Here is a 15,683-nt window from a genome sequence, read left to right on the forward strand (position 1 = left end):
GGTCTTTGGAGGATTGAGAGACAACAAGAGAACAGTGGCGCGAGGCAAGTGGAAGAGTGTGTGGAGTGGAGGGAGACGAAGCGGAGAGTGCGTGATGAAGGTCGAAGTTTCGGGGAAGACGGTAAGTTTGTAGGTTAGCTGTGGAGATGGACAATCCAGGGTCGAGGGGCCGGGGATGAGCGGGGTCCTGGTGTCCGTGTTCTGGGTCCAAGTGGTTGTGGTTGTGTCTCTTTTGGGTGTTCTCCTGTCTACGAAGTATCTGTACCAGAGCAGCAGGGCCAGGAAATGAATGAGCGGCGCAGGACACGTCGAGGCGAGGCGAGAAAGGCAGACGGGCCAGGCCGTGGATACAATGGCAAGTGGAACGCTAGGTGAAGCGAGACAAACTAAGGTTGCTGCACAGTACGGCGCGAGGTGTGTCAGTATCGAGGTACCGAGGGCCGTTTCGTTTGAAGATTGCGGATATCAGACCGAGGAAGAGGAAAAGAAAAGAAGTATGTGTTAGCGTTGTTGGAATGGGTTGCGCATGCCGTTGCCGCTGTCATAGGGCAGACGGCGGCCAAACTTTGTCGTTTGGGACACAATGGAAGGCAGAGCAAGAAGGACAGGGGGGGGGGGGGGGGACGCCGGGTGGGGGAGGCGGAAATTCGATGCGGTGTGGAGACGCAAGTCATTGTCCGTGGGCAGTGCGGCCACACCACCAAAAACCCCAAAAGGGCCTCATTGTCAAAATCAGCCCCCACAGTTTGGTGGTTTGGTGTGCTGTCAGTGTTGGTGCCTCGAGTTGCCGCAGAGAAACCATACAACCCAAGGTACCTTGTTACACTTCCATACCTCTCATATTGGGGGGGGGCGGTAAATGTTCAGCTTCGCATGGGACAGACAGCGCCAGCCATTGTCATGCTCCGCCACGCCCCGCACGTCCCAGTCCACTGTCTACGGCCCAACTGTGACAAATTCCGATCTACGGAGCCGATGAGTTGCGGACGAGCGTCGGTGTCGTCAGTAACCAGCTTCACTACCTACAGTTATGTGTGCTCCCAGTATGCACATCGGAATCTGTCATCGGCTGCAACCCTTTGGGCTTACAGCTCTTTCTATTCGTACGCTACACTAACCACGTAAGCTCTTCGAGCATTGGTGTATACCCCCCCACCCTCCCGGGATGTACTATTTACCTACGCAGCGATTTATCAATTATGGCAGTGTTCCATCCTCCTGTTCGGCATGCGTGTGTTCACGTACCGCGTTGCAAACCTATCATGGCACTTGGATAGGACCGTCACTCGGAATAAGGTGCGAGTCGATAAGAACCGATACGTCAATTCCGCCGGGCCCTGGTCCCCGTCTGTTCTGGCCAACATCCACTGAACTCAATCCTAGAGGAGCCTCAGTCAAAAAGTTGCAGGGCCTCGTCGGCGATCCGTCCGTCTTGCAGCTTTTAGATCTGCTACAATGCGGTAACGGCCACAACCATGCATCGCCCTGATGGGTATTGCCCCCCCTTGCAAATCAACAAGGCGCGTTGTGCTCTCCACGACGGGTTCCCCGCTTATGTGTTTCGCTTCATCGCGGAGGGGGGAGGGACGACACGCTCAAGAAGCTGCGAGATTGGTCGGCGCGACACCATCACGAGACAACCTCATACTCCCGAGAGCCCAGCGGGCAACTGAACCGCCAAATCGGGGCAGAGCCGAGGAGCGCGGGAACGGGCACCCTGCCATCGTACCCCCTTGCTGCGTTGTCGACATTGTCATCGTTCCAGTCATCCCCGTTGTCCTCGCCGCCGTTTGCGTTGCTAGAAAATGAAGTAGGGCATCTCTTGAACCACAAGTCCCTTTCAGTCTTGTCGAAGGTGTCACAAACGGCTCCATATTTTAGATGCTTTCCTGCTCTTTGGCGCTCTATTGGGGGGGTTTAAAGAAAAGCTCGAACTTTACTCCAACATGAGTCGGGGCCAAGGAATGGCGAACGTAAACGGTCCTGGCGGGCTGCAAAAGGTGGAAATCCACATCTATTCGGCCATAAAGTGCGACACAAAAGGGCGTCACGTCAGACGAACGAGACTCAAAAGCCCGATCCCGACCTGCCATTGCTTGAAGAGGCGCCGAAACCCGTCCGCCGGGCCTTTTCTACCGTGTACGTGTGTGTGTCCAACCACGCAACATGAGAAACCAGCCGCGAGAAACGCTCGTGTCGATGCTTCGACAATGCATGCGGAAACAACCGCCGAGAGATGAATTGCCGTGCGTCAGTCGATCCGACGACGCGCTGGTATCCATATCCAGCCGGGTTCGTTGCCACGGGCGTTCGTTCGTCTGCTTGTCCGCGGCCCTGCGGCCAATATTTCGACACCGACATTTTGACAATAGCCTCTGGTCAATATGATCTTCGATTCGCTAGCGCCGAACCTGGGGGAAGCGGGCCGCGCTTGGCGGAGTTTATCAGATGCAGCGTAATACCCTCCTTCAGGAATGAATGGCGGCGACCATGGTCGAATCAGCGAGTCTCAAGTGCTAGAGGATGTGGTGTGTGTGCAGGAACCCAGTGCCTGAAATTGGATCCGATGCCGGTGCATCCGAGTGGCATAACAGGACGAGAGGAAGCTGACGTATTATGGTATATCTCAAGAGGCTTGGGCATCTCTCTCTCCCTTTTCCTTCTTTCCATCTCTCCTTTGCTGCGTGCTGCGGGCTCCGGCTGGCCAAGCCACAGATGCTTATTAAGACATGCAAAGGGTCTTTGCATTGTACATACTCTGTACATACATAGTTGCGCGGTAAGACCAAGGGCGTCATCAAGTGTAGTCGCAACGTCCAGGGTGGATGGTTATTCGCGTTGGCTCCGCGGTCGCCATCTGGCCTGTGAGCAGCATCCCTTTGAGACGGGGCCACAGCAAGGGAAACAACGACTTGCCCTCCCGTCCGTCCGCAGTTGATGCTTCTAGAAGACATCACTTGTGAGCCAGCAAGAGCCAGCGAGAGCAGAGACTGTCATGGATGGTAAGGCAAATCGCACACGGACGCCGTTTAGGAATACCCCCGGGGACAGCGGGGCGCTGACGGCCGTCCGCGGGGTTCTGTCCGGACGGAATTTTGGCAAACGACATTTGACAAGAATGATGCAATCGTGTCACAGGCCAAAGGAAAACATGACGGCCGGTTCACACAGGTTTTACGACGGCATGAAATGTCAATGCTGGTGTGTCTGGCAGTGCAAGACTTCGATGGCGGAAAACAACGTGGCTCGGTTCGTAGTTGGCGCACGATCCGGCTCGCGACCTCGGAGGCTTGAGTCCGTCTCACGTTGAAGAACCTCGACTAATCATGATCTGCTGAATCGATACCGTCTCTTTTAGACTGGCTGGCGGATTCTCTTCCGAGTGAAGTGGCAGCAAGTTCGAGAACAGGATGGCTGCATGGTGATGTCGGTTGATAACTTACACGACGCAGGCAACATTATGATTCACAACCAACAACCATCTGACGCCCCAAGGCAAACCACGACTATGCCTGTATACTTTGGGAGCCAACACTCGTTCCCTGCTGGAACGGTCAGTCAACGTCGTCATCAAACCCCAGAAGCCGGATGTGCAAACAAGGTTCTTCCTACCGATCGAGCGGTAGAATAGTCTCGTAACAATAACCACATTCCGCTAGTCCAAAATGCGGCCACCGACTGTCAACGAACAATACCACAGTCGGGGCACCCTTAATGTCGGATACGCTTCCCTTGAAGAACGGACGGAAAACCGGCCCTACTGTGACTGATATTGAATCAAACAGCCTACGCGCCGGGCTTCCCGGGCAGCTCAAAGGGGGGCGCAAAAGGGCACTTCAGAGACATCACCGAGTGCATGGTCCGCCTCACGAAAGTTTCCTCGAACAGGGATGCTATGAAAATCATCCGGTGACTGCAGTCGCCAAAACAGCTGGGAGTACGGACGAAGTGTTGGAGGACTCAAAATATTCACTGCTGCTGTTTACTCCGGAGTGTTGGCAGCTTCGGAGCATGGAACCTCGCGTATTCTTCCCCTTTCGACTGTGGAGATGGCCCTTTGACATCGCCAGTAACGGCAGTGTATACATCGTAAAGCTCCGATTTAAGAGAACGGCAACCTAGGGTGGACGATATGTTTGCATTGTCACCAAGTCGTGTTGACGTCGTCATGGACACTGTGAAGACACCAACAGTTCCTTTGTACATGCCGTGAGAGAATGCGAGACAGTTGTCCTCAGAAATTGCTGGCATTTTGCCAACAAGAAAACACGGGTACATACGCCGAGTCGAAGAACAACGTGGGCAGTCCTGACGTGATGCACCGAGATCACATGTAGCCCCTAGCCCTGCGGCACCCGTCTCGGCCGATCGCCCATAGAGGAAGCAAGCCAGCTGCCAGACGGCACGGCGATATCTAACAAAACCAAAACAATCGGCGATGACGAGCGGGCGCGGACAGCCGTGGTCTCATCTGTCCCCCCCTGCAAATGACTCGAGAACTCGACTTGCCGTGACATACAGGGACATCCAGGCCTACCGTGTGGCGAACGACCGAAAAAGTATCAATGCCCAAAGCAGAATAGTGTTTGGGCCCGTGGTCGATGCAAAGCGTTGTTGCCGGGTAGAGTTTTGCGACAACGCTTCGATTCGCTTACTTAAGGCTGGGTACCGGCGAGGGAGCAGACGACAGGATGAATGAAGCGCATATATTCCGAGGCGGTCGTTAAATTAGGCAATGGGTTGCTTGTTTACTATTACACAGGTAACATTCAAGACAGCCATCGAAACAAATAAGAATAGCAACCTTCCGCCGGCTGAGCATCATGCCCGGATTTGGTGAGCCACCGCTGGATGTGATTTTCGACGCAAGTATGCTCGCTCGACAAACCCAACCAACCATGCGTGCGGGCGACCGACCTTCTACATCGGGATAAGAAAAACAAGCGGTCTCATGGGTCATGTTGTCGGTGACTGGTTTCGGTTGGTTCTTTGCGCTGCCGGGGTGCCGTGGTGTTTCGCAACGCAACAAACCTGCACTTGGGAAAGATCATGTGGGGCATGGGTAGGCTTAGGCGAGCAACGGGAGCCATTTTGTCAGCTTGCGTATTAGAGGATCTGATAAGGATGGCTCATCGGCAATGGACTACTGGCTTGGTAGCTATCGACATGCGACACCTGCCGCGATGTACGTAGGCGGTGTATTGTATTGTACATAAAGATGTCAGGGAGCTGGAGGGTTGGTGTGAAAAAGTTGAATCTCGAGACTAGGTTAGTCGTGTTGGTGGATGTGTTGATGTAAGCGAAACTATTAGTCATGGAGCCTTAAGGAGGGCCGAGGCTGGCCGCTGCGCCGAAGGTGTCGGCTCCACCTTCCCGCAGAACTTCCGGCCGCTCTTCTCCGTCCTTCCCGTTCAGTCAGTTGCCTAGGTAGGTACGCTCTCCACAGGTGTACAGATACGCTCTGGAGACTGGAGCACATCACGACGAAAATTCCATCCAAGAAATGGATATGTCAGCACGCGGAACCAAGACCCCGAAGGAACTTGTGCCGCATTGAGTTCATCTTGGCTACCAGCAACAGCTTAGCTCATCCCACCCGACTGCTAACAGAGGTAAACAAGTACCGAGTACCTTGTGTTGTGTTACCTTGGGTTGTGTACTCTGTCTAGCACAGACAACAGATTACAGCGTGCTACGAGGAAACGCCAAAGGGCGCAGGCTTTAGATTGTGCATCATCGGGATTTGTGATGACGGAAGCTCATCGAACCATGTTGCTCATCAACTCGGCTTTCTCAGCCGCCTCAGCTTCCAGCTCCGGAACGAGGCGGTGTGTGCTTGTGAAGTGCGCTCGGCATCGAAGGCGTCATTCAAGAACCCGCGATATAAAATGTGATGGGATCTTGCCTTACACGCGATTGTTGGAGACCTTCCTGATCAACCGATCGACCACGCATGCACCCTGGGGAATCCCTCGAGCACCTCATTTCCTGCCTACAAAAGTCCAGTGCCTTGCATAGCTCCGGATTGCGCCATCCTCAACACCCACCACATGCCCGATCCCCGTTGTAACTGATTGCCAACCTTACCTCATTCCACCGCCGCCAACCTGTTCGCCGGATACCCACCTCGACGGAGCGAGCCCCTCAGATACGCGAAGCCAGCAATAAATAGCAACGAACCCGTCGCGCCCTCTTCCTGCGCAGCACGCCTGACCACCACGAAACCCCAATCCTCCCCGAATTGAGCATTGCAAAAACCACCGGTCCATTGATTGACTCACCATCTTGGTCAGCAGACGGCGCGATTGCGTGATTGATTCCCTTTCGGAGCTTGGGGCGCACCCGAAACAAAGCACCGTAGCCTCTTTTTTCTCTCTTATTCGGTCAACCGGCGGAGCGGGGCAATTTCCACTCAAATCGTACGGATACCCTCGACTACAAGTACTTTTTTTCTTCTTCATACGTAACACGTCAGGAAGAGGAAAAAATCGAGGACCCGCGACTCGGTTACCGTCGACTTTATTCACACACACACACAAACACAAACACCGAGCCTCGATTTTCTCAATTTCGTTCCCCTTTCTCTTGATACCCTCGTCCTTTAAAGACAGACCTTGGAAGCACGAACCCTTTTGGAAACCACCGTCATCAATCCCCCTCTCCCCGCCCAGGACCCCTCCAAAAAAGACCCCTCCAAGGACCCCTCCATCGTCACAATCATGACCGTCCCTGCCGAGCACTCTATCGAGACCCCTCCGCGGGCGCCCTCTCCCGTCCATAACTTCGGCACCCTCGCCGTTCACGCCGGATCTCCCATTGACCCCGTCACCGGCGCCGTCATCGAGCCCATCTCGCTGTCCACGACATTTGCCCAGACCAGCGTCGGCAAGCCCGTCGGCGTCTACGAGTACTCACGCTCCAGCAACCCCAACCGCGACAATTTCGAGCAGGCCGTCGCCGCCCTCGAGCACGCAAAGTACGCCCTCGCCTTCTCCTCCGGCTCCGCCACCACCGCCGTCGTCCTCCAGTCCCTTGCCGCCGGCTCTCACGTCATCTCCGTCTCCGACGTCTACGGCGGCACCCACCGCTACTTCACCCAGGTCGCAAAGGCCCATGGCGTCAAGGTCACCTTCACCCCCGAGATCGAGGTCGACATCTCGGCCCACATCACCCCAGCCACCAAGCTCGTCTGGATCGAGAGCCCCTCAAACCCGACCCTCCGCCTCGTCGATGTCCGCGCCGTCGTTACCCAGGCCCACAAGCACGGCATTCAGGTCGTCGTTGACAACACCTTCCTCTCCCCTTACGTCCAGAACCCCCTCGACTTCGGCGCCGACATCGTCGTCCACTCCGTCACAAAGTACATTAATGGCCACTCCGACGTTGTCATGGGTGTCGCCGCCTTCAACTCGGACGACCTCAAGCAACGCCTCGGCTTCCTCCAAAACGCCATCGGCGCCGTACCCTCTGCCTTTGACTGCTGGCTCGCCCATCGCGGCCTCAAGACCCTCCATCTCCGCGCTCGCGAGGCATCCCGCAACGCCACCGCCGTCGCCACCGCCCTCGAGGCCTCGGACAACGTCATTGGCGTCAACTACCCCGGCCTCGACTCCCACCCCCACCGCGCTATCGCCAAGAAGCAGCACCGCGACGGAATGGGCGGCGGCATGCTCTCCTTCCGCATCAAGGGTGGCCACGCCGCCGCCGAGCGCTTCTGCCAGTTCACCCGCATCTTCACCCTCGCCGAGTCCCTCGGCGGCGTTGAGTCCCTCGTCGAGCTCCCTAGCAGCATGACCCACGCCGGCATCCCCAAGGACCAACGTGAGGCCGTCGGTGTCTTTGACGACCTCGTCCGTATCAGCTGCGGTGTCGAGGACGCCGAGGACCTGCGCCGCGACGTGCTGCAGGCCCTCGACAAGGCTGTTGCCGAGCAGCAGAATGGCTCCAACGGGTCCAACGGCGTTAACGGACACTAAGGGGAGGGGCAAAATGAAGAAAGCTGAGAAGGGCGGGGGAGTGATACCCACCCGTTTCATGAAATCTAAGGTATTTCGGGTTTCTAAATTCAACAAATCCATCGCCGCGAGCGTAGCCGCTGCTGATGTTCTCTTGGGTGGCTGCATCTTTTTTGTTTTCAAATTTTTTTCTTCTTTTTTCCCCCTACTTTACGGGCTAGAGACGGGCAGAAGCTCCGGCGAGAACAACTAGCATCATGATCATCATGGTCATCATCACACTAGAGCAAAAGGGGAGCATAGGCATATGAAAGCAATTGAAATTCATAGAACAGGAAAGGGGGTATTGGCGGTAACCTCATAATAAACTCCAAATGAAACTCATGATGTCCTGGCCCAAAGTGCCCTTGAAGAACAAATCTTTATCGTTCAACGCCCGCCACGGCCAAGCTCGTATTGCGTCATTCCGTTGTGTATGGTTCATGATAGAAAAATGGCGACTCAACAGCCCGCTTCGTCTGTCTCTCTTTTCATCTCCATAAGTATCCCGACCGTCTACTCATTCCTCTGCAAAGTTTAAATTCAAGAGGTTCTCTGCCAAGTTTCCACCGCCGCCATTGGCGCCATCGCCAATTTCGCCGCCGCCGCCGCCCTCCTCACCCTGCCCCAAGTGCTCGTTGCGCTGCCGCTGGATCTCATTCATACCTTGGCATGCAGTCTCAGCGATGTAATGAAGCTCTTCGAGCGTGCCGCTGTTACAGTTCGGAAATACACCGTCGATGCTGCGCTGCCAACTGCTGGTGTCGTTCCGTATGGCTGTCTGATACGCATTCACGTCGTATTCGGTAACCCGCAGGGCCCGGGTGCGGGGCCGCATCTGGGTAAGGAGATGGTCGTTGGATTCCAGCGCTGGGAGGTAGCATACGGGGCTGCCGTCTGCTTGTGGCGGCTGATGATACCCAAGGGCGACCTCGACAAAACGTTGCGCAATAGAGCGACCTAGCCCACAGGGGTCAACGAAGTCAAAGTCCGGTGGCGATGGAGCGGGCGAGGGCGGCAAGTCGTCGCGGGTGTAGAGGTCATAGCCCAGGAAGGAGGCACGGCAAATTTCGAGCTTCGGGCAAGAATCACGGATAATCATGGCCATCCAGTCGTCGTGAAGGCCAGGGCGCTGGTTTGGAAGGCCTATCCAGAGAATCTGCCTCGAGTCTTCGTTAAGGCTTTGCCCTTGCTCAACTTTGAGATAAACCTCGTTCAGGTACAGCTCGCGCAAGGTCACGCCGAAGTTACGAGCGGCACATCGGAGGAAAAGTGGGGTGATCTCGACGCGCTTCAGTTCGAGGGCCGTTAGGAAGGTAAGCGTGACTGGTGGAGGAGGCAGCGCGCGGGCCCGCCACTCGTCCAGTGTCATGTTCCATGATTTTGTATGCTTCAGGCCCCGTGGTGGACGATCGTCGTCGGTGCCCGACAGACATAGTGTTTTCAGAACATCCGCGTTGTGTATAAGGTCCCATAGGCATGTGCCATAGAAGGATACGCGGGGTGGGTCGACCTCATGGCGGCGAAAAGAGATCATCATATGGTCGAGATGGAGGATGGCGCGCATGATGGCGAGCACGTCGGAGGGATTTGTCCAGAGATCGACAATGGCTTGATCCGAAACATTTTCAAGAACGAGTGTCTTCAGTGGCAAAGAATCCTCCGGGCGCCGCGAGAAGGCAGAGAAGGTATTTGCAAGAATCATCGTAGCGGCATTGCAACGGTGGCCGACAAGCTGGAAAGGTAGGTTTAGACGGAGAGAGGAGACGAATTGACAGTTGAACAGTATCGTTTCGAGGGTATGTCGGTAGTCCAACGATGTGAAGGAGGCCGGAGACATGCAGTATTCGCGCTGTAGGGTCTGAACGAACTGCTTCATAGAGGGTATGCGGTCGAAGATAGTGGACAGAAATTCCACTTCCACTGGTCGGTAGTCAGTACCAATCTGCGGGCGCCAATGGCTTTCCTCTGCTTACATTCGTCGCGAAGGACCATCAGGTCAATGTACATGGACTTGCAATGGTATCCGATCGTCTGAAGGGAGTCGATATCGGGTTGCCGACGGCGGCTGTTCTTACTTAGACGGCTGAACTCGAGGGCAACGGTCCGGCATGCGTATGGTTTAAGGAAGCGATCGAAGGCTCTGCAAACGAGGCGCAAGTCCAACACATTGTTTCGGTGACCCAAGTCGACGCATTTCTGGAGGATGGCGTCGATTAATTCGCGGGGAAGCGACTCCATTGCAGGATCGTGAAGGGGAGCTCCGGGGGGTCGAGGGGCTCCTGCTTCGACGACCACTCGGGGGGTTCGACGCGCTACTAGAGCGCTGCTTTGGGTATTCGATCAGCTCGATGAGGATTCGATAATCAGTCAGCCTCTTCAGGTTTTGGTGTGGAGGTCGATTGCTCGAAATGGCCGTGTGATGGCAGTCGGGGAGATTTGGTTGTTCAAGCGCGAGAGTGTTGGTCAAGCAGTCGGGAACGAGATGGGGGAGGCGTCTGAGATTGTGTCAGGGAGCTTGGGCGCTTCAGTGTCACTTCGGTTTGCAGTGCAACGTGCGCTAAGGGCGGCAGGGGTTCACCCGTTAGGGGAGTTCCGAGACCCGCATTACGTGGATTTGAGGCTTTCTGAAGCTCCAATTCCCAACAAGACCTCATCACGTCCTAGATATTGAATGATGCGAGTTCTCTCAAGGAGTTGATATCTACGCTGTCTAGTACCGGCTCACTTGTTTGCGAGCCCAAGGACGATAACATCCGTCAGGTGACTCATTAGTGCCATTTCACCCACCCTCCAAACGTACTGCTAGTTCCTGCAGGACCTTGGACCCATGACATCGGCATGTGGTTTTGTCTCATCACGCCGACTACTTGGGCACTGCCTTAATCCTCCCAGCCATATCGGCGGGCAAACCATTTGATGCAGTAGACCAGTCCTAGGAGTACCGGCACCTCGATAAGCGGCCCGACGGTCGTGGCAAGCGCCTCGTCCGAGTCAGGCCCGTATGCTGCAACGGCAATCGCGATGGCCAGCTCAAAGTTGTTGCTGGCGGCTGTGAAAGCCTGCGTGCATGCGAGACCGTAACGGAATCCCATCTTACGTGCGACAACCAGCGTTGCCGAGAAGATAATAGAGAAGTAGACCACCAGCGGCGCCGCCACCCGCACCACGGAGACGATTTGGTGAACAACTTGGGACCCTTGGGAGGCGAATAGAACGACGATGGTGTAAAGGAGTCCGATGAGTGACCAAGGCGCCAAGAACGGTATCACTCTGGTGTTGTATGTCTTGGTGCCGATGGTGTAGATCAACGACAAACGGGTAAGAATGGCCGCACCAAGGGGGATGCCGAGGAAGACACCCACTGCAGAAGCAACTGTTGAGTACGAGATAGAGGAGATGCTGTCGTCTTGGCCAATGACCCGGATGAAGAGTAATGCAACGGGAGCGAAGAGGACGATTTGCAGAAACGAGTTGACAGCTACAAGGATTGCGCAATAATCGCCATCTCCCCTGGCCTATCATACCCGTCAATATGCGTCTAGAATCGTGAAAGGGCAGGTTACGAACTAGGCTTGTCCATATAAGCACCATGGCGATGCACCTTGCGACTCCTACGAGAATCAGGCCGTTCCGCAGGCCCTCTCTATCCGGGAGAAATGCCCATGATAAGGCGAGCTATGCTTCCATTGTCAGCTAGTGTCCAGGCCCAGAACCGGAAGCCCTTTGATACTGACCATGAAGAGAGGCGCGATGATCCAGTTGACAACTACGCTGAAGCCGAGTTGTATCCAGATCTCTCGAGTACGAAAAACTTCGTACAGTTTCTCGTACTGAACTTTACATAGGATAGGATACATCATTACCAGCAGACCTACGGCTGGAATTTGTCAGATATATTGTCTCACATTTTTCAGACACGAACCCTTACCGATTGGTATGGACACCCCAACGAACTTGCCCTGCTGAAGCGCTGGCCCAGCGCTTGGGACGAAATTTCCGAGGATGATGCCTATCAACATAGCGAGAAATATCCATACGGCCAAAAACCGATCGATTATACCAAGGGAATGAAATATGGATGATATATGGGCATTGTTGGTCTCGGTATGGTGTTGTTGGTGCTGCTGCTGCTCGACATCGTGGCTGGTATCACAGTTGGCCAGCTTCTCAGCAGGAGCTTTGTCCTTGTTGAGCTCGGGCGCGCATACGGCCCCGGAGGAAAGATTGGACATTGCGGCAGAGAGAGAAGGGGTACAGGACAACAGCGTCTTGTGAATTACGATTAAGAGTAACAGATAAATGGTTGTGGTGACAAAAGCAACGCACGACGTCTTCTCGCTCTGTTATTAAACCTGTAATCGGTGAAGAAACGGCTAAGACGACGGCAGGATTCTGGCCCCAATTTATCTCGACCTGGCCAATCAGAGAAATGGAGTGACATTTCATTCGAATATGTGCACCACACGGACTGATATCCCGCTCAGTGAGACTTGGGCTCATTCCAAGGCTTACGTTTGTTTCGTTGCTTTCTCCTGGATGCGGTTAGACGACTTATAGATTTGAATTCGCGACTTAAGTCAGCTTTCTGTCGATTCTGAGCCTATGTATGCTCTTGCTTCCGAATGCTCCGGAAGGTAATCCTGTACCTGTGTTTTCCAAATATTAAGGAGCATTTTGAAAGCCACCAGAATTGTTCTATCGCTCAAAGCATACGTAGGCTGTATCATTGACCAGAGTGAGTGCAGTATCGATAGATGTATCCGGGTCGACCCCGTTTTCGCTGTTGAGTAGGTGCGCTTCCTAAGTCCCCGCTCCAGCCCGCCAGGATAAATTCAGCCCCAGCCTCATTCATGCGATCCATTACGGTTCGGTCATAGCTGCAATCTTCTAAGCCACGATTCGCTGTCCATTCGAAACAGCTGGACTCCTCGGTAGGAGTAATAAACATGTTATCATCAAGGAGCTACCCTACGAACGGGCACAGGGCAAACAACCCTCTTTGCGGAAAAGTGCTTCCCCAAAGTCAAAAAGGGCAATGGGGGTGTCCCTGATCAACCTAGGATGCGATTGTATACTTCTATACTAGATGAACGACAATTGGCACCCTACACGCTCTAGTCCCGATCGACGCTCTTGGAATGGAACGAGTATACGACAATGCCTTCCATATCGTGATCAGACACTACAAAGACTGCAGCCGATACTTCTCGTTCGTATACAGATATACAAGGGCTGTGTAGCATTGCCCATCCACCATTGAGGGGCAAATTTATGGTAGTCGATTTTTCAGGTAGACACCTTGCTGTCTTGTTTCGTCTGGGGCTGCACGGAGCACCATCGTCCAAAGTACAGTATTGTGTGAACCACAAACATTCACCTTCCCCCGCACGCACCCAACCCCTCCCCGACCGGAAGCGGCGATGGGAAGCCTGGGAGATCCCAGCTCCGGCGGAATGTCCACCAGCCAACGCCGTGGATTCACTGGCACGTGCACCGATGGGCTTTTAGATTCATCGGGCCGAGAGACCCCGAGCCTGAAGCTGCGACCTGTGCCCTTCCATCCCGTGCCAGGCGTCCGCCCCTCTCACTTTCATCGTCCAGATAAAATTTTCTCTTGCAGATCGGCCACCTTGTTCCTTTTTCCTTCTCCCACTACGACACCTTCACTCGACTTAAAGCATGCGACGGTAACACACTTCAAACAGTTCTTCACAGCAGTGTCGTTGTCCAATCGACAATGTGAAATTGTGTTGAGCTCGATCTCGTCGCTTGCATCGTTGTCATTCTCATATCAGTGCTGCGCCAGGATGACGACCATTGTCTCCAACTGATGGGCAGTTTCTATCTCTAACGGCTCTCCGCAGACAACGAACCAATTCCGAGCCACTCGACCGATGTCTAGTCTTGGAAGCGATTCGAAGCACGAGATGTCATTTGTGCCACCGTCTATGGTGAATTGGTGTCTTTTTCAGTCCTTGAGGAATGGGTCACAGAACTGGTCGCTCGACATCAGTAGGCCGACATTGGCGCCTCGCAAGCGTTAGGCGCTCTTGCTCATTCCAGGATTCTTCTCAAGAACAGCAATTCTCTTTACTTGTGCAACTGACTGGCTAACCAAAAGAACAGCTATTTGATGTGATTCGTCTCCGGACAACGGCATCAGTGTGTACAGCAATCGGCTTCTCTTCGTGCCATTCTTGCTGAAGGAAAAATTCTTCGTGCCAATATCAAATTCTGCCCTCTCATTACCAAACACCTATGTTGCTCTACTCTCGATGGCTCTGGTGCATGAAGAAACGGCAACACTTCGATTGATTCGGTGACTATCAGTATGACGATGTCTGAGGATTACCAGGACTTCTGCGACATTTGACTCCTCAATGCGCCCTATGTTGACAGGCTCTGTCCGGCCTTGGGGGCTGCCTTGAACCCGTGCAGATATCAGCCTCAGACGAAGCTCGATACTGACTTTACACTTGCACGCGCCCCGTTGATGATGTCCGGACCGCCCGGCTTACCGCCAACAAACTGCGCCGAGTAGGTGCGCGAGCGAGGCAACAACGGCCCGGGCATCGGCTGTCGCTCACAACGACCAACCGGGACAGCAGAGATTTCGGCTTACATGGCAATGATCTGATGATGATGATACGCTGGTGGAGTCAGGGGCCTTAGGGGAACTCTTTGCTAAATTGGCTTGGCTGCTAGGCCAACTGGCTTTGATGACAGATCTGGGCAGAGCAAAGGAAGAGATGTGCTGTGTAGGCTTCCTCGGCTCATGATTTCTGAACGTCCGCGAACGTGGCTTCTTAACGCCATCCGGATCCACGAACCTCGCTCACGGACATTGTCAATTTCCTCGAGTCGCCGGAATCGTTCCATTTTTCCTCTTCTCGTTTGCTTTTCCTGGCACTGCTGCTGGCTGTTCTTGCCTCACACTTGTGGAATCAACTTGACCTCCTTTGACAAATCCTTCTTTCCATTGTTTAAAAGGCTGAGCGGCAAGAGACCGTTTGTGGAAAACGCCATTCGCTCGGCACCTTGGCCCTAGGCTACCCCCAAGTTCCGACAAGATGGGAGGAGACAGAGAACAAGAGGGATCCCTCCTGGTTACCCTGCTTCAGGGCTGGCAGGGCAAGGCCCTTGAATACTCACCAGGGTGGTCATGATGGCATAACCCGCCTTGGGATACAGGTGGGAAGGTTGTTGGCGTCCAAACTTACCCACCTATAGACAGGGGGACATCAAGCATGGCATTTCGAGCAAGTTAGGATTGCGATGTGCGCACTTTGACAGATGACGGGCGGAACCTTGGGCTGGCTGGCGCGCATCCGAACAACTGGTCGCTGGCACAACATTCCCAAGTCAAACTCACTGCACATCGGATGAGACGAGCCTCATCACCATTCACCGAGACATTTGCTCATTGTGGCCAGAACAAAGTCATCGTAGTCGATCGTTGTCGTCGCCCTCACCCTCTGTCGCAAACGCAAGGGCCTGTCCAGCTGAGGGACACAATAGCCTTCATGGCCCTTGCGTACCTGTGATGGACCCGACCCAAGTAGAACCAAGACGGGGGCATGTGGCGCGCGAGTTTTCAGCGAACGGGCGTGCGTTTTCATTACCACCGTTTTCCGGGCGCGCATCACTAGTGAATGCACAAAATGAAACAAATCGTCGGACACGGGA

At 54.3% G+C, this 15,683-nt stretch overlaps 3 protein-coding genes across 3 annotated transcripts; 1 reads left to right on the forward strand and 2 right to left on the reverse strand.

The window, feature by feature from the left end:
- Positions 1-6,719: 6,719 nt before the first annotated feature.
- CH63R_11651 (Cys/Met metabolism PLP-dependent enzyme) lies at positions 6,720-7,976 on the forward strand (the record flags this gene model as incomplete). Its single annotated transcript, XM_018306625.1, has 1 exon — positions 6,720-7,976. One exon carries the CDS (start codon positions 6,720-6,722, stop codon positions 7,974-7,976), a length of 1,257 nt encoding a protein of 418 aa, XP_018153466.1.
- Positions 7,977-8,514: 538 nt separating this feature from the next.
- CH63R_11652 (uncharacterized protein) lies at positions 8,515-10,235 on the reverse strand (the record flags this gene model as incomplete). The annotated part of the gene is made up of 2 exons (XM_018306626.1): positions 8,515-9,917; positions 9,971-10,235. 2 exons carry the CDS (start codon positions 10,233-10,235, stop codon positions 8,515-8,517), a joined length of 1,668 nt encoding a protein of 555 aa, XP_018153467.1.
- A 641-nt stretch (positions 10,236-10,876) lies between these two features.
- On the reverse strand, positions 10,877-12,229 carry CH63R_11653 (Arsenical-resistance protein; the record flags this gene model as incomplete). The annotated part of the gene is made up of 4 exons (XM_018306627.1): positions 10,877-11,512; positions 11,565-11,672; positions 11,732-11,874; positions 11,926-12,229. 4 exons carry the CDS (start codon positions 12,227-12,229, stop codon positions 10,877-10,879), a joined length of 1,191 nt encoding a protein of 396 aa, XP_018153468.1.
- Between the last annotated feature and the right edge of the window lie 3,454 nt (positions 12,230-15,683).

This window comes from Colletotrichum higginsianum, chromosome 8 (assembly GCF_001672515.1).
Source record: "Colletotrichum higginsianum IMI 349063 chromosome 8, whole genome shotgun sequence".
NCBI classification, from domain to species: Eukaryota; Fungi; Ascomycota; class Sordariomycetes; order Glomerellales; family Glomerellaceae; genus Colletotrichum; species Colletotrichum higginsianum.